This window comes from Falco punctatus (genome assembly GCF_963210335.1).
Source record: "Falco punctatus genome assembly, chromosome: 10".
Classification (NCBI taxonomy): domain Eukaryota; kingdom Metazoa; phylum Chordata; class Aves; order Falconiformes; family Falconidae; genus Falco; species Falco punctatus.
Window position 1 is genome coordinate 4,380,820 of NC_137590.1, and position 24,989 is coordinate 4,405,808.

At 43.4% G+C, this 24,989-nt stretch overlaps 1 protein-coding gene across 1 annotated transcript in view; it reads left to right on the forward strand.

Annotated features, from left to right (window-relative positions):
* Positions 1-24,989, forward strand: part of LOC308071089 (uncharacterized protein) — a 356,490-nt gene that overhangs the window by 11,753 nt on the left and 319,748 nt on the right. The window contains exons 5-7 of the mRNA XM_080405988.1: positions 1,493-5,376; positions 5,472-6,959; positions 7,216-7,294. Coding sequence (XP_080262114.1) covers positions 1,493-1,555 — 63 coding nt within the window. The 3' untranslated portion in view covers positions 1,556-5,376; positions 5,472-6,959; positions 7,216-7,294. The remainder of the gene's footprint in view (positions 1-1,492; positions 5,377-5,471; positions 6,960-7,215; positions 7,295-24,989) is intronic.

Sequence of the window (24,989 nt, forward strand, 5' to 3'; positions counted from 1 at the left end):
TTTTCTTTTTTTCTAAGCAGGGAAAAAGTAGAAACAAAACAAACTTTTCCCCTCCCTTCTGCAAAGGTTCAGGATAGAAAGGGATTAAAGAAAAGAGAATAAAATAAAAATATAGCTGTATTTTTTCCCCCTTTGGAAGGACCTCCCACTGACTATATCATTATTTGTCTCATGTAGGATATTGGATTCAGGATCTATAGCGGTGAGCTACGTTAGTATTGAATCTCATTTGATTTAATAAACCTCCCTTCTCCCTCGCCTGCTCAGCCTTTCCAGGCTTTGTCAGACGTTAGCAGCTCCCCCATAGTTCTGGCTATAGAGGGATACATAATGCATCGCACTCTCTTCTCGACGAGGTGGGGACCTTCATCCTCCGTTGGAAATGTAGGTTCTTGTTTTGCAAATGTAGCCCCTTCCTCTTTCCCTCCCTTCACGCACATACGGCGTCTGACCCACTCCGTACCTATCCTGTCTACTTGGGTTTATTCTCTATAGCTGGACCTATTTACTGTGAACTTGGTCATGAAATATTTATATTGAGCTGGCTGGAGATCTGGACTTATTTTATGTTCCTCCGGTGTGTGAAGTATAGTTTTGGAGATAATCTGAAGATTTTGGGGGAGGGAAGAGAGCAGGGAATAAGATTCAATTTAAAGTGAAAAGGAGCATCAAAAAATGTTGTCAATGGACATTTTCAATAAATCAGAAAAAGGAGATGTAGAGTAAAATTTCAAATCTTGAAAAATTAAACCACATAGCAAAATCTATGCTTCAGGAAGAGAGAGCTTTTGGAACCTGTCTTTAATTTTCAAATGGGAATTCTTTTGCTGGATGTGATGAGGCTTGGCATGTCTCTTGGCATGTATATGGATATGCAAGCTCTGTGTCTATGGGCTCTAATTTCCCTAGAAGAATTTAAGTAAACCTTTCTCAAGCCAATAGGAGTTAACTGTATAGTAAGAAACTGTGCTCTATGTCTATATTAAACTCGGAAAAAATGAAATGCTGTTCTCTGCTCTAATGTGTCAGGCAAAGCTGGCTGCAGAGAATGTGCAGAGGCAAGATTTCATTTTAAGAACTGGAAAAGGCTGAAGCTTGATTACAGGCAGGCAGACTGGCAATCCCTCTCAGCCTGTTTTAAGCATATACTGTGAGTAGATCTGAAAGAGATTAAGTTTCTATGAGTTTCATTACAGTGGAGTGACCAGTATTAGAGGATTCTAGCTACAGAAAAGACTGTCTTAATGAGTGCAACACCTTATTAGACTCCAGAGAAGCCACAAGAGCAAGTCGACAGGAATAGGCTTACCAAAACCTGATTAGAGCCTGATATAACGGGAGGAATCTAAAGTTGTGATGTCAGTCTGTAAGGTATAACTGGTGGCACAATTTACTTTGAAGGTAGGGTGCTGTGGCTTGGAAGTCAGTCCTGTATGTCTTTGCTGGCTATTTATACAAAGTGGACTCTAAAATTTACCTGTTTCTCTTGTAGGTTACTAACTCAGAACTCGCAGTGAAAGCATGGACCCCAGTGATATCCAACATACTTTTTTAACAACTGAAATACTGAAGTGACTCTAGGACAAGAGGGCCAAATCCTGGTCCTAAACACAGCGATAGCATTTGGGGTGCCTTGGCCAGGCTCTCTTCGGTTCCTTTGCGTTCAGAAAGGGTGTGTGTCTGTCGATCTCAAAAGCTGCTGCATCTCCTAAAGCACCATCCAGCAATGCCAGGCAGTGGGAAAGGTGAGAACTGTTGCTTTGAATTGTAAAATCACCATATCCATAATGCATGAAAGGACCTGTGCCACAGCACAGGGTTTTAGTCCTCCTGCAGCTCTGGAAAATTGGACAACTTCATAGTCTTTTATGAAAATATAATGTATCTTTGCTGCCTTTTGAGTAGTAAATTATGAATTTGAAAGTGACAAATATTAGCAGCCTGCCTTTATTGCTAACGAAACTGGGCAGGAGAGAAAAGGAGTCTGCAGAGCCTTTGACAGAATGTTTAATAACTTTTGTGATTACTGTTTCCCAGAGGTGATGTGTATAATATGTATTTTCCCTCTTTCATTTTATCATAGCACTTATGCTGGAGACTGTTGCCATGTTTCTGCATTCCTGAACTTCTTCCTCAGTCAAAGGTTAGAGTGATTGAGCAACCATGGTCAAAGCAAAGTTGTGAAGCATTCTGCTTCCTTTAATGCCAAAATTACGCTGCTTTAGCTTGGCACGACGGTACAAAAATGGGCCGTAGCCATATGATAAACAAACAGTGAGGTATCAAAAGTCTGCAGTACTGGGGCAGCTGGGACTGAACTGTGGCAATTGTCTTGCACATGGATGAAGACTAATCACAAAAAATGCAAAAATAGACACCGCCTCAGGTGTATTCTGCTAGAAGAAAATTAATTTTCATTGTGGGTCCCTTCCTGTTCTGGAAACTTAAAATTTTATATGACTTTGGTAACTTGGCATAGAAATGTTCACAATTTTGTATATAAAAATTGATCGCTAGATAAAATTTCAAGAGGCAGCATTCTTAACTTCAATTAAAAATCACCATTTTGGACTTGGCAGCTAGAGCCCACCTTTTGTTGGTGTGAAGGAAGAAGAAAGGAAAGGGAAGGCACGTGTGCCCTGAGAGAGAGAGACAGCCTAGGAGGTGCAGAGCCAGGGAGGTTTTCAAGGACACAGTTCAAGAATCAGGTGCTAACAGGCTGAGGTAGCAATATATGTTTAGGAAGGCTTTACAAGTTATGTGGAGCACTTCTCCTTCCGAATGAAAACATCAGGGATCGGGTGAAAGCTGAGTTCCCACTGAATTATGAGAAATGGTCCTGCAGCTTCTAGACTCGGAGGGGGCATCACATCCATTCCTTTGCAGCTGTTTTTGCAGAAAGTACTGCTCAGACTGGTTTAATTTCAAGTGAGAAATGTTTGGGTGAAAGCTGGTACCAGCAACAGGGCAAGGTTGGAGTTCAAACCATCAGGAACCATCTCTCATGTAAGGCCGAAGCGCCATAAACACTCCCCATGTTACGGAGCCATGATGGAGAAGTTTTCATCCTTTCACCAATCCATCAGCTGTTGAACACAAAGGCAATTTAATCAAGTATTACAAGTGTGCATCCGTGAATACCTCTGTTAAAGTAGTGCACGTGTGGTGCTGTTTCCAGGGTCTTTGCTGGGTGGCTTCCAGAGAGAAGCTGGATCCAAAGCTGAACTCTCCCTCCAAAATCACGGTTAGTTTCTTGTAACAAAGCTTAAGCTACAGCCAGGCAAACGTGCAGACACTTAGTATGAGCTTTTGCTGCCTGGAGTTTAGGGTGGGCTGCCTCTAGCTTTGCTTTGGTCTCTTCAATATAGAAAACTACTCAAACCCTGGCTGTTGCCTTGAGTGTAAACTTTAACATCTGTAAAGCCATCTCAAGCACACGGATGTGTGTGCTCTCCCTGCTCTTCAACCTGCTGTCTCTTTACTCCCGTCTGAGTTTCTTTCCAGGCATGGCTCTGCAGTGCACTTCATGGCACCTCCAGGTAAGAAAACATGTTCTAGTTTCCATCACCAAGTGTTTTTCTTCTCTTCCTTCATATTGGACTTCAGCACCTTTTTTCCTAATCTTTTGTATCTTGTCCATTCATTTGTTCTTTCCCTTTAATGATCAGTGAGACGAGGAGAGCATAGTGTTGTTCCAAATGTTTTCTGTTTTCAGGTAGAGTGGGATGGTACTATTTTGCTTCTTGGCAATTTGTTGATAACCTCATATCCAACCTTATCAGAAAGTAAATTATTAGCTTTGCAGTTTCAAAAATGAGAACAGATCTCAGAAAGGGTGGCGGAAAGTGACTTGATCTATATTTGTTGCTGGATATAGAAAGCCCACGAAGTGTCAAAGTCTGGAGATGCCCTAAGTATGGGAAGTGAGACCAAATGATGGTATTTTTCTTTGGCCGCTGTCTTGAGAAAGGAACAACCAACAGAACAAAGTATTATTTTTTTTTTTTGTACAAATGTGCTGATGTCATTAAAAGTCACTGGAACCCAGGATACTCAGTTCTTAAATCAGCTTAAAAATAGGTTTGTGGACTCAAACTGCACAGGCTCTTCTGCAGATTTTACTTTGGGGGAACTTCCTGGGCTTTTCTCCCAGGGAGCAGCCCCCAAAACTTCTCCTAAGTTAAGGGTGAGGAATCTCCGATCATCACACAAGCTCATTGGCAGCACAGTTTGTAACTAGTTATAAAATATAAATAGCTTTTTCACTGTGAAATATTTGATATTTTGAAAATTAAGACAGTGTTATTTACTCCCTTCTCTTGCCCACCCCCCCCCCCATGGCTGGTGTTGCTTATGTGCTGTTGGCAGATGGGATGTGGATCATTTTAATTAGATTTTATTGGACTGTTATACAGCCCATAATTGTGATCATTACTCATTTTCACTGTGGTTCAGACAGATCCTCTATTTAGACATGATGATATTTTGATGAGACAAGTCCCATGTAACTTGTTATGTTAGGGGCCAGTAGCCAAAGCAGTGGAATTAGGTGTTTCACAGCATAAAAATTAGAGTGGATTAATAAAGGACGTAATGGTCAATTTGTGCTCCTAATTGTGCCCAGATTGTGGATGCTATGGGCAGAATGTCTCTTTGGGCTGCTGGGTCCTGTTGAAAGCTGCAGAAAACAAAGAGCCCTCAGAAGCCCAGGTAACAAGACGTGGTGTGGGGAGGGACCAATCCCCCATTTCACTTTCAGGGAGAAGGGCAAGCCTGGTGGTGTCAACAAGCGACCTTTTGCCAAATCAAAGCTGTTGTGCTTATATTTGCACCAGCTGTGTGTTTGGTCCTGTATGCTTTTCCTCCTTTTCTGTTGGTTTGGGGGTTTTTTTTGTTTGTTTGTTTGTTTGTTTGTTGTTTTTTTTTTTTTTTTTTTTTTTGTGTGGCTGCTTTTGTAAATCACTGCAAGGAGACTAGGAATGGAGGCTAATTCTGACCTGAGAATGGATCTGTTAGAACTCTCTACAACTGGGAGCATCTTTTCTTCTGCTGGTGGTCCTCTGCTGCTTTTTGAGCAGCTGTGCTCAGGCACTGAGATGTTCCCTTTACTTACACAATGTCTCTTTGGCAGGCTGTGGGGTCCAGCCGTGTAACAGTAAAGATGATGCTCTGGCAAAGCCTGTTGCAGGAGCTGTGTGCTATTGTCAGAAGAACCGTCTTCTCACCTGTACCCCATGGTCTCCATAGTGTTTAGCGATCAGGCTTAGCTTTTTCCTCTTGACTTTCCAGAACGACGACTGGCATTTGAATATAATACTCGCACAGTACAGATCTAGCTCTCCTTTTGAGTCCTGAGGATCATTGTTCAGTAGGAAAGTCATGCATTGCTGCCAGACGTCATGGTTTAAGGAAACTGTCAACAATATTTGGAAGAAAGATGGAGTCCTGAGGATCATTGTTCAGTAGGAAAGTCATGCATTGCTGCCAGATGTCATGGTTTAAGGAAACTCAACAATATTTGGAAGAAAGATGTAAATTTTGAGATTTCTCCCTCTGTTTATGAATAAAGTTGCCTTTGGCTATCTCATTAAAATATATATATATCTTTTTTTAAAAAAAAAACTTTGTGACCCCTACTACACTGCATTTGCAGATGCCAAAGGTGTTAGAGAATTGAAAATGTTGGGGCTCAAGGGCTTTGGAGTGCAAATACTAGCTGGTGCTTGTTCAAAAATGTTATCTAAAATGCACTGTCCCTATCCCAGTAACAAACCAGTAAATTTCGTTTAATATAAAAATCAACTACAGCTAAGGAGATGGGATACTATATACAGTTCCAGCCTCCTGTAACAGAGTGGGGGATGCTCCAGTGCCACCTCCACCCAGCGTGGGGCACACAGAATTTGACTCAGTCTGTTTATGTTCATCTGGACACACCTTTAAAAGGATTCTGGTACTGCCTAAAATTCTAATTGAATTTAATGTACATCTCAAGTCAGATTTTATCATGAATCAACACTAATTCCACTTTACATATGCAAATGAGGACAGTTATCCCTCCAGCTACCCAGTTTGTGTGCATCAGGCATCTTTGGGGCGGCCTACAAGTCGGTTTGTTCTGTGCAAATTAGAAAGGAGCTGAGCTGCGAGGTAGAGGAAAACGCCGCCTAAATCCATGCATCTGAGCCATAGCAGGGTTGGTTTTTTTGCCATCTTAATCCTTTATTAAAAACAAACAAAATCCAAATATTGTACCATTTCTATGCAGAGACACAAGCTGTACTTCTCTTCTGCTCATCCAAATGGATCCATTGAGATGGAGATGCTGCTCCTGTTAGGGCTGTTGTAGTTTCCTCCTGCGTTATTGCTTCTGCAGTCTGTTAGGAACTGGAGCCTAATTTAGTGCTGGGTGACCTACCTTAACTTCTTGCTTCATTATCTCCTGCTGCTCCCTTACATCTTGAATTCTTGTCTGGATGCAATATACAAGAATGTCTCACTTCTTGCCTCTGTGGAAAAATAAATGTGATAATCTCAACAGATCCCTCTCTACTTTTACCTTAACTGTCTTTTCCTTCTTTTAAATCATAGCTGTAACACATGGACAGAGAAAACGAACTGACTTCCAGCTCACTTCTTTGGCCATTATGCTCGTGTTTATGTTCAACAGTACTCCCACAGCTAATAAATACAAATTAGTCCAAGTCAAATGCTACTTGTAAAAAATCAGTTACAAACTCATCCTCATTTTTCTATTTATTAAAAAACATTCTAGGTTATTAAAATGCACTCATTTTTTGGTAAGTATTTTTTGTCAGTTGTTTTTTCTAGGAATTGGACCAGCCTACCTTAGAAAATTATTTTTCTCTTTTGTTTAATGTTAACAGACTCCAAATCTGTGTTGCCCCATGGGATGAGAGAACCTTTCCTAACGAGAGAATAATAATCACTAAGTTCTGGTATGAATTTTTACAGAAAGAATGTGTACTAAAATGGATGAAACATCATGCTTCACTTTCTCATGCTGATTTTTCAAGTGAATAATTGCAAGCCATGATTAATGTCACCCCAGAAATCTGGCATGCCTATTTGTGAACATATTAATGAGTCTAGTTTTATTATTATTCAACCAACTTTAATGCCTTAGTGTAAGCCTTGTCTTTTCCAGCTTCTCTATCCTTATGGCTTATTTTTTATTTTTCATTTGCTTTACAGGCTGGATTTTAAGGACAGTAGACTTTGGCTTTTCAAAATTTGAAGAGTCCCGTTTGTTGATGGCACTGCAGAATCACAGGTACTGCTTTCCTTGTGCCATTTAAACTTGCCTGCTTCTTGCCAAGCCCCACTGCGATGGATGCTGTGGACACACACGATAGGCAAAACTATTATATCATGGCTATTGGATGTAACTTTTTCATTTGGCTCCTGGTTGTGTACTTGACTAAATGGTTCAGATAAAGAATATTACCTATCGAAACTGAGAGCACTGGATGGATAATTCATGCAAATTTTCACAGCAAGCAGACTGGTACGCTTTTCCAAGTTGTGTGTTTTAAGGGGAGAAAAGTGGAGGGGCTTTAGGTGGTTCAAGGTAAGCTGCGGACTAGAATACAAGTGATTTAAGGTTAAAATTCACATGTCACCATACATCAGTGTGCTCTACAGCTAGCTGAGCTTCACCCACAGTGTACGCAAGGCCAACACCTCTTACGTTAAGACCATTAAAGGAGGGGTTTAAGTGTGTTTTAAAGATTTTAAAATGTGAAGTTCTGTTTCTGGCCAGGTGAAAGTTTTGTTTTGTGGAAGCTGTTTTGTTGGTGGTTAGTCCTGTGATCTGCCAGTGAGGAGGTTAAGATGGAAAGAACGGAGATTAACTATTGCATTACACTGGAGAATTTAGAAATCTCTTGATACTGCATGGGTGGTGAAGGGGTGGATAAAATTTCATGTTGTTAAATGCAAAGAAAAGGCAATGGGGAAAATCAGTCCTAACTTTTTATGCTTAGTAATGGGCTTTGAGCAAGATATTTCTTGAATATGAATATAAATATGAATATGAATATAAAGAAATGAGCAAGAAATTTCCATAGAAATGTCTCTCTTATCAACTCACTGTAGGTATCTTTCATGTGCCCACAGTCTGAATAGTCTTTTTTTTTTGTCCTCTTATCTCAAGTGCATGGTTAGAACAGAAAATGTGCAATAAAGGGCAATAAAGGTGATCAAATGTACGATATAATTAGTCACTGCATAGAGATGTTAGCTTTGGATTCTTCAGCTTGGAAAAGGAAACGGGCTGTGGCAGGGGTGCATAGAAGCCTGAGTTGCCAGGAGAAAGTAAGTGTAGGGTGGCTGACCACTGTGTTTCTCACAAGATAAAAGCAGGAATGCAAAAAAAAAAAAAAAAAAAGTATCAGGTCACAGATTTAATATAAATAAAAGAAGTTATTTTTTCATATGATACGTAGTTACGCTATGGAGCTACTTGCTATGGGATAATGGAATGTGTAAAGTTTACCTGGGTTCAAATAGCCTAATTCATGGAAAAAACAGAATGACTGCCTACTGGATATATTTTAACATATTCTGCATTGCTAAGTCTACTTGACTTGTTCTTACCTTTTGTTTTTCCCAAGCAGGCTGCTGTTGGAGAAGGGTTACAGGAGCAGTTAGACTTTTAACCTGCCCGTGTTCTGTCATTATGTTGTAATGATTTCAGGAGGGATGTGAAAAGGATCCCAAAGGCCTGACATCTCAATTAATTCCCCTCCAGGGCACCAAAAAGGGGTCAAAGAAGCAGTTAACTTGGAGGCTAACACTTTCAGGCCAGTACTGGCTGTCACTTGGATGAATTTGTTTCAGCAAAGCTCTGTTGAAGTCCCTAAGAAATACTTGCATGCAAGTTGCTGCAAAATTTGATTTATTTCTGTGTTGTCCTGCACAGGAATGAAATGAGGAGTGTAACATTAGGATGGCAGAAAGTGGGGGAAGGACAAAGGGAAAATCAGCAAAAAGAAAAGTCCAACTTCACCTACTGAGGGTGGATCAGATAAGGAAATGTCTGGCGATGTTCACAATAATTCAGACATCATCCCAGACCTTAATTACTGGCACAGGCAACTGTGGCCCTGGTAGGAGGGAGGTGGATCGTGTCTGTGCACTCCATCTGCTGCCTGCAGAGAGGGGAATGTTCCAGGCCAGGTGTTGCTGAGCATTGCTCTTGTCTAGCAGCAAGATAAGTTTAATTAAAGGGCTAATTATTCCCACTCTGGAATGGACCTATCGTTGTACTTGCAATTGCATTCTAAGTCTTTTCCTCCGGTGTTCATGCACTATACATTTATCTTCCATTGTCACGTTACTGACTTGTTTTGCTTAAGTGAGGATAAGTCTTTGGTGCATGTGAAAATTGGAAACAAAGGGAATTGGCTAGACTTGAGTCTAGGTGATACTTCATTGTAATGGTGTTTGTCAGCACAAAAAGACATTTCATGCTGGCTTTCTAACTTTCTTGTGCAATAGGTATTTTACAGTTGTGGTAACTAAGGGCTCGGATCAATGGGGAATTGGACCCAGATGTTTGTGTTCTGCTGCAACTATTAAGAGCATCAGACAAAACTTCTCTTTCAGTTAAACCAGGAGTAACTCTTGATTTCCAAAAAGTTTCTGGATTTACTTCAGAATAACAGACCTTGAGATTACGTCTGTTGAAGTTTTACCCTTTTTTATATTTGGTTTGAAAGCTGTGGGGTAACCCATGCTTGCTTTCTCTGGTTTTGCGGACTATGGAGAGCTCTGAATCTTCTCACCACTAATGACAGACAGTCTTCTAGCTCTAAGTATTAGAAACTTGCTCTTCAAGATGTGATCTTACCTTTCTTTTGACTCTTTCTGACCTTACTTAAAGACATCCTGTTAGGTGAAGCCTTAGGTTTGAGCCAGGTTTTTTCCCTCAAGCTCCTGCAATTTACTGCCCTTTGATTGACCAAAGGCTGATGTCCTGTTTTTCAGGGTCCACAGAATGGGGGACATCGATCACCCCATGGTCAGGCAGTAGAGAGCTATTTGTGGGGAACAAGAGTACCTCAAGGAAAACCTATCTTTAAAAGCAAGAAGCTTTTCCATAATACTCTTTTCCCTAATACAGTGAGGACCTTGGGGTCTACATATGCCCTTATAGACTAGGAAGGGAGAGGGAATGTTCCTCTGCCTAGTTTTATCTCTATCAGATCTCAAACACAAGGGACCTCATTTCCTCCAGGCTAGGACCTTTATTTTATGTCATTTCGCACCTTTTGTTGGTTAAAGCTTTGAGTCAGGTCATATTGATATGTGAGATTCCCCCCACCCACTTCTTGTGGCCAAACTTCAAAAGACATATTACTCATACCGCTGTAGCATTCAAGGCTTGCATTAATTACCCACTAATGGCTTCATTTTTTTTTTTTTTTTTTGCAAGGAAGCACTTTATATTTTACTCATGGAGCCAGGAGAACTATCACTAGGATGGATAAGGATATACACATAGTGTTTGTAACTTCAATATAATCCCTGAATATTCCATGATTCTGTAATGTCTGTCATGCTGGGCTTGAGCCCTGTTGCTGATGAACTGCCTGGGGCACTGTGTAGCAAATACATTCTTTCACAGGCTAAAACAAAGCAGAGAAAACCATATAATGAATTCCAGTCGTGTAACATTATGGGCTAAATAGAAGTGCCACTCCTTTACTAGGATAGTTGTAAGAAGACGTTTTTGAAACCACATAGCTTAAGTGATAGCAGCCACTAGCCAAAGCCCAAACATGTGTCTGTGCAGGGAACAGGCACATGTGGAATATGTGCTAAAGCTTTGGAGTGTTTTGTAACACATTCGTAGAAAGACCATGAAACCTGAGAGACAGCAGTGCAAAATACACTGTGAAAATAATTTCAAGAAAACCTGGGGAGAGATTTTTGGGCTGAGTGCTGGTCAGAAAGGCGATGATGTGAGCAGTTCTGTAGGGCAATCCCTTCTCACGATTTATGCCATGGAAGGAAGAATGGGACTTTTAATGTCCTTTGTAAACAAACAAGATCTGCTCATTGACTCCACCTTCAGTTATTTTCCCTTTACACTAGAAAAACCATGCAAGTACCAAAATTTTTTGGCTAACTGTCGAGGTCAAAAAGGGATAATAATAATCTACAATTTCTTGAAGCCTATGCAAGCTATATAGGATTTATTATACTTTGATAGGGAATAATTAAACTCTGGGAACTCCTACCAACGTTTTCAACATAAACATGTCTAACTTGCATCCCACAAGTATGGTTGAAGGACAGGAAGGGGGACCCTCCCCAAACCACAATTAAAAATTTTTGTTCCACAGGGAGACTTGAAAATGTAAAACAGTGGCAGTGGGACTCAGACTTGGCAGAGTTTATCTAAGAGGATGTTTGTTTGTTTTAACTTAGATTTTGAAAATCCGGTGTTTCAGTAGGGGCATGTATTACAGCAGTGCTGTGAAACCAAAGAGAAGGTACATGATTTCTTGACAAAATCAACATGGGCAGGAAAGGGGCAGCCAGCGGTGGAGGGACAACTATTCTGGGACTTCTCAGAGAAGTTGGATGTATTTGAATTTATGGGGTCAGATGGAATTCAGCCGAAGGTGATGAAAAAGTCAGCCAATGTGTTTGTGGGGCTGCTGTCTATGAAACACCACCATGACCTGGGGGGGAGGTCCCCCATGACTGTAACAAGGCTGATGCTGCTGCAGTCAGCTAGAAAGGCAGTGAGCAGGACCCAGTCAGTCAGTCTACAGCTCATGGAGTATGTCTTCTTGCAACACATTTTCAAACATGGGCTTGAAAGAGCAAGATGACAGTCGGAAAGATCAGCATGATTTTATGAAGGGCAAATCATACTTGAACAATGTGACTGCCTCTGATTAAGAAATAACTGCTTGTGTGGATACAGCACAGGACAGAGTGTCTGTGGAACCACAGCGGTGGCTGGCCTGGTCTAGTGCTGGTGATAGTCCCTCTCTGAGCAGAAGGTAGGATCAGAGAACTCCAGAGGACCCTTCCACCCATTGTTGCTATGTTTTTGTGGACCGCAGTACATCAGATGCTGGACTGAAACAAACGAGGAGCTGCCAGAACATATATATGTATATTATTTTTTGCAAGAAGAGAAGCTATCCCCTAACACTCAGAGTGTAAATCAACCTTCTCTAATTGAATGTGGTCAGAGAGAGTGTTTATAACCAGGAAAGGTGCCTGCTCTGTAATTGGGCAGCAACGTCCAGATCTGGGGACCTGAGCAAAATATTTATATTTCCATTGTCTTCAAATATTTAAAACTTCAAACAGTTTTCAAAACTACAGTGTTCAGCCACAGTAGTGCAGTTCTCAAGAAAGGTCCCGTTGATTTTACTTTTACTAGCTGGTGTCACTCAGCCTGTGCACCGTCCCTTGTGCCGGGTGGCTGAGCCAGGGCTGAACGTGGCTGTGTGCTGCCCTGGCATGTTCTGCTCGCAGAGGATGGAAGAAGCCAAATATTACTCTTCTGGCATTGTTTTATATGAGAGTTTGAAGCCGGGAAGTCCAGATTCTCCACTGAAGCTTTCAGACTGTAATTCAGGAAGGATTGATGCATCCAGCTGGCTACAGAGGGGACCAGTTCTGCAATATGCCTGGGCAGCCCTTGCTTTATTTTAAACTTTTTCAGGATATCCAAGAAACTTGTAGAATAGCATGAATTTTACATCATTCAGGAAAGCCAAGCACCTTGCAGTAGCTTCAGGGACTGAGGAGATGCTTAAACCAGCCTCGTACTACTGAAGGGTCCTTCTGTATCACTCCTAAAATGCTTCTGCAAGTGGGACAGCTTTTGTGAACTGGTAAGATGTGTTCCTAAGTGTGTACTGCAGAGCAAAAGCAACCGGAAAACCCTTTAAAAGCAACCCTTGGCACTGAGTAAGCACTGCCCTGCTGGGTTCATCAGATCCTGCATGCAGAAGCCCTTTGTGTTCATTATTCATGAACCAGTACGGCGTGAGGATCTGCGAGCTTTATGGACAATGAGTTCTGAACCCCCTAAGAGAGAGTATTTGCTATAGAAACCCGAGTCTAAGAGCCAAATGCACCCAGCTGAGGAAAGCACACGCAGAAACAGTCTCTCATGTCTGGCTGCAACTTATTCAGGCAGAGAGCTTGTTTACCTAATCTGAATATTTGACCTTTATGCTTTTTGGAAATGATATTTTCTTCCTCTTAATTATGTGGAAGGAGCACTTCCTTTCAGAGCTCTGATGGACTTCTCTATAAATAGCCACTCACATCCCAGAACCTCCACCAAAGCCTTCAGCAAAGTCAGCATCCCTAGGACTTTTTAAGCCTGAGATAGGAACCACGTGGAGTTTAATCATTAATCACCAGTCTTTAATTAACAGCTCTGGGCTTTGAACAAAAGGTGCTTACTGCAGGGCTGCTGAGGGACCCTGAACTCTTCAGTGCACTTTCATTTGGGGGACCCTGTGGCTTTCCAAAGGGGGCTGGTGGAGCAACCTTCTCGTGGGAAGGGTCACGCTCCCCAGGAAGAGCAGATGTTTGTGGCATGATCTCCATTTTCACAACTGTCCCGTTCGTTGGCTGCAGGCTTGAGCTGTCTCAACGCAGGGATGCGGCCAGTTCCCCGGGGTGGGCAAAGGAGCAGAGCATCTCCAGAGCCTTGTTGCCTCCATCAGGTGAGGTGGGTTATAACCAGAAGAAGGAGGAAAGTTGCTCCAGGCTTGGAAAATTTTATAGAGGAGTGTTCAAAATTGAGCACTCAGGAGAGAAAGAAAACATTGCTATAAAAGTTGACTCAGCCAATATTTTTCTGCATTCCTGCTGCTGTGATTGAAGATATTTGTTTTTAATATAGGTTTCTCCCATTTGTAGTCTGGTTTTCCTGTAGTAAAAAACTGAAGGGCAGATCCTCAGCTGATATAAATTGGCTCCACTGAAGTTAATGGAGACATGCTGGTTTGTACCAGCTGAGGGATCTGGCTCGTGCTGCACTGTTCGATACCCCTATTATACTGCCATGATTACGATACTAATTCAGTAAAATGGCTTCACAGCGTAATAAAACCAACGCAGAGAATGGAAGATGAAAGGGCTTCCTCTCCAACCCACCTGGTATTTTTCAACATAATGTTTTCCTTTATTTTCTCTTTTGTCAGAAAACGGTCTCAAACAAAACTTTTTATAGCAAATATACCCGCTCTGACAAAACTTTCCCTGAGAAAGGCTTCCTGGCTTCGGTGTCCTGCCTGTGTGCAGGAAACATGCAGGGCAAACTTGGTGGCCATCAGGACATGGTGAGGCTTGTGCAAGAAAATGAATCGGCTCTCTGAAGGGCAGGGGTGTTACTGCAGAGTACTTAAAGCCCGGAGATAACCTTGACTTCTGAAAAATAGAAGTTATCATACTAGTGCGTACAGCATTGATTGCTTGACTCGTGCTCTGCCCTGTCATAGTTTTTCTTGCTCTGTCTGTACCGGGAGAAAGAGCCAGGGGGTTGTACCAGCCTGCAGCCCCCCGTCACGGCAGTGCAGGTGCTGGTGGTTTTCCTCCCTGTGACCAGCTCCTCAGCAAGCAGAAGGAGATGCTGGGCTTGGGGCGTGGGGAGCAGGATAACCTGTGCTGCCTCGTTGCTTGGAGCTGTTGAGCACCAAAGGGAATAAAAAGACACAAAGACCTAAATAAAGGCAGAGAGATGCATAGCTAGATCCCTAGAATGAAATATTTTGTTTGCCATAGCACTGCTGATCTGCACACGGGTTCTTCTGTGCCAGGAGGGATTTTTACAGGGACGTTGCTAAATGGAGGCAGTAAATTTAACTTTAAAGGACCATGAATTGAAGCTTTTGGCTAAAAGCTGAAATGCTGTTACTCTTTACCAGGCCCTTTTAAGTTCACTTGGAACAGGATAGTATATTTTTCTTCTAAAGCCTTTGGAAGTTGAAGGCCCTGCCTGTGGCAGGTCTCATTCAGCTCCTGGGGAGCTGGGACCTTGGGAGCAGCAGCCCAGCACTGTGGGAGCTTTCAAGGTGAATTTGAACCAGCCCAGCTTCTCTGGGTAAGGGTGAAATACAAAAAGATCCCTCCAGCAGGTTAAAGAAAGCTGTGGGTTACGCTTCTAAGAGCCGTGAGGCACGATGTGCCATTGCAAAATCAATATCAGTACGATTTTAAGTGCCATGAAAGCTAAAGGGACACACAGATGTGTTTCAAAGGCAGAAAAAACAATGTGCAATGTCCTGAATTAGCAGGCTCGGGTGAATCCTGCTTCCAGACCTGAGCTGGTCCCTTAGCAGCAGTCATAGGAATGCTGATTCAAGGAAGTAATTTTCTTACATACTCAACACTTTGAAACAACCTAAACTATTCCCACTTTTGACCCTTCTGGTCACATTTTAGTCTATTTATACCCTCTGCTTCTTTTAAGGAAAAAACAAAAAGGGTTTGCATTAAACTCTGTTCAGAAGAAGCAAAACTTTTCATATTGCTATCTAGTTGTAACTTACTGCAACTGCTTCTAATATGTGTCCTGGTGTTTGAATTATCCCTGAGAGTGGGATATTCAGCGTGTGGATGACAGACTGCAAGTCCCCAGTAAAGGTGGAATTTGGCTGCCTTTGGCATCCACGTTCTTCCCTTCCAGGTCTTAATGAAGTATCAGAAATTCCTGCATTTGCTGCAGGCTGGCAGTGGAAGCAGTCTTGGCTGTCTGCTCAAGGCAACGCTCTCGGACCGAGGCAGGACTGCCTCTCTCATCACAAGCCTTGCGTGGTTGGGGTTTGAGTGCCTGGGCAGTGGGAGGCTCTGGTTACATGAAGGGACCAGGAATCTTGCACTAGCAGCTGGCTTTTAAAAGAAGGCTTTGAAAGAAGGACCCGAGCTGGCAGGCTGAGGGGACAGGAGGATGCACACGGGTCTTACTTTTGGAATAGATGTGCTTATTTCATCCATTAATTAGCAAAAAGGATGATTGATCTGGAGACTTTTGCAGAACCCAGGTGCCTCTGCTTCCTTAGCCAGGCGTTTGTGGCCAAGCTTCTACCTGCAGCCCAAAGGGCCTCGGTGCTCCTGGGTGTTAGTGCCCTGCTCCCAAAGAGAGGGGGCAGAGCCTGCCACCACGGCTGGAGCGGTGGCTGAAGGAAGTCCTTGCTAGATCTAATCAGGCAAAGAAAAGTTTTGGAGCATATGGACCCCAATGTGTGGTCCAAGTACAACAGCTTGGTGAGTGTCCTGCAGGGAGACTTTTACTAGCACTGCAACAACAATTCATCATTGCCTGAAGGTTTGATGGGTCTGGTACTCCTCGTCTTAATTGACCTCGGCTGGAGACCTGCGTTTCAGTCCAGCTTAGTCACAAAGGACTTGGTCTGTGCTTGGACCTTAAAGAGGATATTTATCAGAAAATCACATGATTAATGGAACTGAATGATCTCTGTTCAAGAGTAGCCAGGAATTGAATTAACAGAGCAGGGATTTTGGCAGGTTTGAAGTGCTGGCAAAGCCGAGACCCCAGCCTGGGCAGGCAGAGCACCCCTGGCCTCGGTGGGGTGCAGCCGCTGGCTGGGTCGGGGTGGCTTCGGGGGGCAGGGACAAGGTGATCAGCTGGCAGGACCGGAGGCACAGAATTCTGGGCTTATGTTTGGATAAAAACACTGTGTGCAGATTATTTACCCTTCACGCAGCAGCACCACCAAAACTGGGATTGCCCAGCAGTCCTCTGGCAGAAAGGGCAAAAGTAAATAGGAGATTTACAGAGGCTGATCTCCACAAGTGGATGGTGGTGGAAGGTGAGGGATAAAGGAACAAATAAACAGAAATCATCAAATGCTTTCTTTCTTGCCTGCTTTTTTCCCCAGTCTTATTTCTTTTTCCCTCCATGTCAACACCCAACAAGACAGGACTAAAATTAATGGGGAAAGCAGCAATTAGCAAATTAGGTTAGCAGCGTGTTGCAGTGTGCCATGGCTGCCAGGTGTGAGGGGCTCTGGCAGTATATTTATTAATGGCTGTCAGAAAAGTGACACTTTGATGAATGAAGCTGGGTAATCGGCACCCTCCGACAGCGAGCACCGAGAGGCCTCAACATGCTAAACTGCAAAACCAAACCTTTTTTAACCCCCATACAAAAATACAGCAACAAAATCACTGCAAAGAAGAGCGTGTTTTTCCATCAGGAACAGGAGTTCACATTCTCTTCTAAATACATTTTTTCCCCCCTGTAACTTGCTCGGGAGGACTTGTCAGGTTTGAAGGTTTTTCCTTTCCTTGGAATAATGTGGGACTCAAGAATTTATAAATGCAGCTTAAAAACGTGTGGCATGCTCTGCTGTTTTGGATATATCCCGTTAGCGCTATTAAAGCCAACGGTGCAACACTCGCACCTTCTGAGCTTTGCTCTTTAAGCATAATGGCACTGATAATCCATAAACTGAGCTTGTGAACCAACTCCCTGTCTAAGATATTAGCATCTCTTGACTGGCGGTCAGCAACTGCTCTGCTCCTAATTAACGCCACCAAAATGTGCTGTCCAGGAGCCCACCTTGCGCATGGGAACAGGTAAAATGTAAGAACCTATAAGGTGAAACACCTTTGACATAAAGTTTCACCAGTGGCATTGTTGCATCCTGATGTTTTCACTCTTGATAATTTTGAGTCCTTTCTGATGAATATGTTGTTACTGTTGGAAATCAATTAAGCTAGTGAACCTTTAGGAGTATCGCTACATGACAGTGACAGGAGGGTACGTGGCAGGGTGTGGATTTGCGGGGGCAATGCTGCTGCTGCAGGTCACTGCAAATTCACAGGACTGAACCCTTGGTCAAGAGTTTAGGGGAAGTTTTCTTGCCCCCCCCCCCCCCCCCCCCCCCGAAGTTCTTGAGGAGATTAACCTAGCTGCTGGGAGAGCATCTGGATAAAAGATCGCTCTGCAAAGTGCTAGGGTACGTGGAATCTTTTCCCAGGTTTTCAGACTTTGCATTACACACTGGAGGTAGGGTTTGTGCAGCACTTCAATAGCTCAGCACAGAGCTGCTCAAATCCCCCAGTTCCGTGGAGAAATTGAATCCATTTTTATAAAATCCTAGTTCTGGTTTTGGCCAGCTAAAAGGACTGTGTAAGTTTTGATTAAAAACATGAGAATAAATGTAAATCATATCCCAGGCATTCATCTGGTCTTCTAGTTTGAAATGAAGCTGAAGGATCTTTCTGGAATTATCCGTCAGGATCTGCGGGCTTGTTAAATTTGGGTTGGCACTTGAAGCAAATTTGAAATTGTTCTCTTATGCCTTAATAATTATATTTAGTTTCCTAATTTGGCTGCTAAGTTTATCAGAAGATAATTGAACTCCTAAAAGTATGATCTGACCAGATGGTAGGAAATACTTTAAAATAAACTTTCTTCCTGAAACTTTGCTCTGTTTTCTTTCTCCCTCTCATGAAAACAGTCCATCTGCACATCTCCGACCTGCAGGGGTGCATGTTCTTAAACCAAACAGCTCCTGGAGGAAACCAGGCTATTGCCTCCACGCAGCAGAAGTAACAGATCTGTGTCAAGAAAAACCAGCAGAACCACCAAGTGCAGCTGGCTACTCCTGTCGGCTTCTGCACCAGCCTGCTGCACCCCTGCACAGCGCAGCCGGGGTGGGTGCTGTGTTTGTGCCTCTTCGTGGGTGCTGGGCTCCCTCAGCACTGCCACTCCTGTTCGTGGCCTCCCGACGTGCAGCAGCACAGCTCTGCTGGCCAGGGGGGTGCTCTCAGGGCTTGGCAAGCTGAGGGTTGCTGATGGGTTGTGCTTTCAGGTAAAGATGGAAAAGTGGGGGGAAAAAAAAAAAGGCAGGAAAAAAAAAAAGAAATAGCTTATAAATTATTCCAGGGAACAGGAGAAACTGTTCTCAAGTCGCTTTTGTTTCTTAATGCAACTTTTATTGTTGTTACTAAAGGATGCACGAGGGTCTTGTTTGCTTGTACACGGGAGAACTGAACGGCCAGAAACGGATTCGTTGCTTGTTTTTCACTGACTCTTCCAGGCGGCAGCACGCACAGCATGAACTCCAGGCTCGGCACTCGTGCCGCCGGCTTTGTTAGCTGGCTGTCTGCTCCCGTGCGCTCTTCCTCATTCCTCCTCTTTGCAGGCAGATGTGCAGATGTAGCGGGTGCTCGAGCAGTGCCTTGTCAGCTCCATCCACTGGGTATCTCATATTCCAAGCTGGTTAACAAATACTGTTGTTTCAGGTGATGGTTTCGATGAAGTGAGCACGTTTCCCAGTTTCACTGAGATCTAACCTGACTGCTAAAGTTCTTGTAAGTGGTTCCTGAGTTTTGGGGTAAGTGCAGTTCTCCAGTTTCACTGGTGGTGTGTAGAAGTTTATGGGTTCGTTGCAGACCAGTAAACCCAGGTTTTCCAAGTCCTTCATTAGCATGTATACTGCCAGGCTGTTTTTCCCACTCCGCCACTCACCCTAGCCAGTTTCTTTCCTGTTTTAAAGAGGATTTGCGGCTCTTTCTGTTCTCCATTATACGAATTTGCGAAGTATTCTGTCACTGTGAAAGCACACACCATTTTCCCCACTTATTTTGGTGCTTATAGTTTACATCTACTTCCTATTGACTTGCACAGGAGTCAGCAAGGGGAAGACCTCTGACTTTGCTCTTAGTCCGTGCTGTGATGGGGAAGCCTCCCAGCTCCAGTAATCAATCACGCTGCACTGATAGCAGCTCAAAGAGTAAGCAAAGATAAATGGCTTGTCCAGGCTGAGCTTGTCTTGGCTTTACATGGGAAAATACTGCTAGAAGTTCCCTCTGTGTGTCGGCTGGGTGTGATGGGAGGGTGCTTTTACCCATTGCTCACTGTGGCTGCGGCGCAGAAGTGGTCTGTTAACATCAGTGTTGCTCCTGCTCCTTGCTGGGCTCTGGCCATCCTCTCCTGTATGAAGATGAGTATTTCTTCATGACAGTGTGCTTAGTCTCCACCTGCCCAAGCTGTGTTCTGTTTTCTGTCAGCTCGGCAGCGCTGTCATTTTCTGGGTGCATAGTGTGTAATTAATGAGAATGTCATTTCCAGGTTGTTTTCAAAGATGAGACTGAGAGTCTGAGAAATCATTTCAGTCAATGCCTTAGAATTATTATTTTATTTTTTTTTAATTAAGAAAACTATCACCTTGGTTGCTAGGTTTGGGGGTTCAACTAGAGGGAAATCACTGTGCTTATATTTTTAAAGAAAGCCAGACTTGACCTCTTAGTAAAGATGCAAAACTCGGGTTCACATGCCACTGACCAGGGCACTTGGGAGTCCCAGGCAAGGCTGGTTGGCTCTTTCCCAATTCGTGGCAGCACTGGTGCTGCCAGCCTCCTCCCCGCGTGCCGTATGGTGGATGGTCTCCCTGTGATGGTCTCAGGAAGCAGTGGTTGGTTGTGCTGCAGGTCAGACCCTGCCCTGAGGAGCTGGAGGGGTAGAAGGACACGCTGTGACTTGGCCCAGAGTCCTTCCCTGTGCTCCTCGCTGCCCCTGGGTGCTGGCTGGGCAGAGGTGTTGGCCGGGACATATGTATTTTATTAGACCTGTTATTTCTTTCACAGCAGTAGTAAGTCTGCTTTATGGGAGACCCTGTGTGACTCCATAAGGAGCACAGAGATTGGTTTCAGCCACCTTTGCTCCCCAGGACATTGCTGTCCCGAGCAGTGGATAAAGGCACGCAGGCTGCGATGCTGCTCAGCGTGCCTGCTGCGAGCTGGCCTTCGTGCTCGTTTAGGGACATCACCTGCCCCACTCCTCCCGAGCAAGTACCCTCAAGGGTCTCTGCTCAGCCTTATATTGTTATATACTTTAATTTTACTTGGTTATTTGCAAAAGGGAAGGGTGAAGGACTCTTAGGCAGCAAATAACTTAAAATAATAATAAACTTAAAAAACTAAAATAACAAAAAAACTCTTTCCCTCCTTTCTGCCTCAGTTGTTTAGAGTGGTATCAGCCTGTTTCTCCCCACTGATCATTCCCCCAAGCCCCACAGCAGCACTGCTTAGCAGTAAAGCTCCTGCAAAGCTCATGTCTTATGGGTTGGCCAAGGGAACAGCTGGCTTTTCTTCATGTCGCTGTCATGATCCGTGCTTCTAGGCTGCCACTTTCATCAGGAAACATGGCACGCTCTGCCTCCATATACTGGACAGGTTTATGTTGGGGTTTTTTTCTTTTTTTCTTTTTCTTTTTTTTTGACAGTGTGAATATTTGAAAACAGTGAAGTTGGTGTTTGCTACACAAGATTTTCTGAGCATTGCAAATGTTTTATTCCAAATAATCTGCAGGTGCCTCTGGGGCGGGTGAGATGCACGCAAAGCTTAGCGTGTACATGTGTACATGTCTCCTGTGATATACGGAGCTTTGATGCTGCAGCTGCCATTAGTGTTAATGGGCTAAAACCCTTCACATCAAGCTGAGAATATACTCCCGCTAATTGTGTACCAGCCATCCCCTGGGACTTTTGTGAGAATGATGCATCCAAGAAGAGGCGCTTTCAGTGATACGATGCCTTGGGATAAATAAATAAGGAACTAAAGTTAAAGGCTGGTTCAGGAAGGCTGATTCAGTGCCAGCATTATAACATTGGGAAACCAGATAACAGCAATGCCAACCTTTATCCTCCTGGTCCTGGCCTAGTCCACTGCTGCACGGTACCATCTTCTGAGCCATACATCACCACTCAGTCTCACCTTGATGATGTATGATGCCCATAGATCCTTATAGCGGGAGTGCACTCTGATGTATTGCGCCAATACATCATGGACAGGGTTCGCCCGGGTGATGTATTAGTGCCCTGAGAATGTATTACTCAAACGCTGGTATTGTTCAGGGATAAAGCCAAGCCAAGGAGTGGATTCAATTTAATTACAGTGCAAATGATAGCCTGGTGCCAGGAGCACTTTGGTGCGGAGATGCTGGTACCCTGTGGAAATATGAGCTGTGGCTCTGGTGCCATTGAGTCACATCACAGTGTACCATGAGAAGAGGCACCATATTTTAAAGGAATGGTCATTTTCAGAGAAATATAGGAGGACACTTTCGAGAACTCTGTAGAGAGCAGCAGTGCGATAGGCAGGAGGCTCCCGAGCAGGCAGTGCTGTGGGCAGCAATGTGCAGACCTGTCCCGCTGTGGAAGGCTGGATCAGCATTTTGGAAAGCGCGAGGCAAGGTGATCCGGTTTTGGTCACCCATTACACTGAAAATTGCTGGACCCCTCTCAGCAGTGTGAAGTACATGTTGATAAAATACTGTCTTTCCCACCAAGGAGATGGGCTTTGAATCCAGCTTGACATTGGTGTTTGGTAGGTTATTGGTAGGATGTTGATAGCAAATCTGCAGAGATGATCGTGTAGTTCCTTGGGCTTGCTTACATAGGTGTCATCAAAAACCTGAGGAGAAAACACCTAAACTTTTGGAAAACACTCTTGGCTATCATCTGTGGGGAACTGTCAAGTGATAGAGCCAATGATGAGCAGCTTTATGAAAAATCCAGAAACGAGAAAGTAATTCCTGTGACAATCTACATTGGATGCTTGTCTCTGGTTACATCTCCCTTCCTCTTTTCTTCTTTTTTTCACATCTCTTTCTGCTCCTCAGTATTGAAAAAAAAATGCAGAGCAGCTTTACTCTAAAATCAACTTTACTTCCAAATACGCCCCTGTAAGACTGACTCACTGTCAGTATTTTTTTTTAATAAGGAAGAGACTTTCATGTATGTTATTTGGTTGTCAAAGGATGCCATGCCTTAAAACATCGGGGGGTTTTGCAACATCCTTGCCCATGATGGGAGGTCCTCTGGGAACACACAGACACTTCAAAATTAAAGTGAAATTTCAGAAATGATCAGTTTAGTGCATCAGGTCTATTATCAGTGCAAAAGATATTAACTGCAGTAAGACATGATGATGCTTTATTTTTGGATATAAAAGATAAAATCCTGCTTTCACCAAAGTCAAGAGGATCTCTGCGTAGCTGGGACTTGACCCAGTCTCTCCCAGAAGAGTTTCTAATCATTGACTATCAGAGATATTTGATTATTCTTTTAGAGAAATATTTACATTGAAGCAGGAGTAGCAAGGTGGCAGCAATACTTGGCTCATATTCAGTGTTTTACATCTATAAACCCAGGCAATTTCCAAGCAAGGTAAATACAGGTTTAAAGATGAGAAATTTGCAGCACAAACAGATAAAGTGACTTGTGCAAAGTTGTGGTGCAAACTGGTGGCAAAGCTTGGAAGAGAAGCCTGCTGGTCTGACTCACTCCTCCTGACATCCCTGTCATTATTTCACTTCTATTATTATCTTGACTTATTTGCTCCATTGTTTCAAATCAGATCTACTCCTACCTTCCTATTGCTCATGGCTCTGAAGCTGTAATTTTTGGTGGTCCTATAATGGGGAGGAAAATGTGTCTTTTTTCCCCCATCAGTAACTCAGAAATGCTGATTGTTCTTTATTTTTGGGTGCAGAATAAGGAAGACTCTGCCTGATAGACAGGAACAGTGGATGCTTCCGAGAAAATGACTTCTTTGCACAGCAGTACAAAGATCCCTCTCCTGCTCCTTGACTCTCTACCCTGCCACATCGGCAAGTAAAACAATGCAGATACTCTTCTATCTGGTTGTTGCTTAAAATGCAAAAGAGAGGTGGCGTGGCTCAGGCAGCGGGAATTTACACTGCCCCTTGCAGATCCTGGGCTTGCTGTCTTTGGAGAAGAGCACGAAGTGCTCCTGAGTGTGCTCCTTCAGGGCTGGTCCTCTCCCACACTGCAGAAAACACAGCGGTGTCCCCATCTGTGTGTGGCCCTAGGAACCATCTCTTCTGTGTTGCCTCCTTCTGTGACTTGTTCATCACTACTCTACCCCTCAGTGGAACCTGAGGTTCATAGTGATCCTTATCATCTTGTGATAACTGTTGTAAAAGTTTCTATAAATAGAATTTCTTCCTGCACAAGTCTTCTTGCTAGCTCAGCTGGTTTATTTTTAACAGAAAGGCATGTTGATGCTAAGCAGAAATATTTTTTTTTTAAAAAAATATCTCTATTAAACATAAAAAGATGCTGTGTCTGAGTAAAAAGGAAAGGTGCCCCTTAGATATTTTTAAAGCTTCCAAAAATAATCTCAAGCCTGTGACAAAGCTTATTGTGCAGGAATAGTTATGGACAGCAATTCTATGATGGAAAGGATCATGCCTCCTCGTGCTGCTGCCTGGGATCTGCAAGAAGGGAGACCAGTTGAACAAAGACCTCTAAAAGGAATTAAGTGAGAGCTGCTCTTCAGAAAGCTTGATAGCAGCACTGCCCAAATAGTTTTGCTGGTGAGCTCATACACGTTTTCCCTTCTGGGCTTGCCCTTGAGGTTGGGAACCCATTTCTGCAACTGAGTCTTCACTGAGACCCGCAGCCCCACTGCGAGAGCCTCTGCTGTGAGTGGTAATGAGAAAAGGCGCTGGGTTCGCCGTCTGCTATTTTTCAATATAAAGAGAGAAGGAGGAGGATTGTTAATTTTCCCTTGTATGCACAACTGATAGTGGACTTGAAAAAAAGTAAAATTTGGCTATTGTTTCTGCTGCTACACTCCTGCACCCTCTGGGTCAGAGCACAACCATATATGCAGTTGATTCAGTCTCCAGCACAACTGAGGAGGAAGAAAATTTGAGGGGGAGAGAAGCAGATGGGGGTCGGACTCTCCAAGGAGAGATGTTTTACAAGGTTCCCAATGCTTTTCCTCCCCCCCATAGTGGGGGCTTTTGTCTCCTTACTTATGGCAAATGCCAAGTCAAGTGCTTGTGTGTTCACACCTAGTGAGAGGGGAAAAGTCTCTAGAGAACTTTTGAAAATTATAAAAGATAAACTGATTATTACTAAAATTGCAAAGGAGTCAACTGGTGACTGCTGAACAGCTTATATGGAGAAGAAAAGACA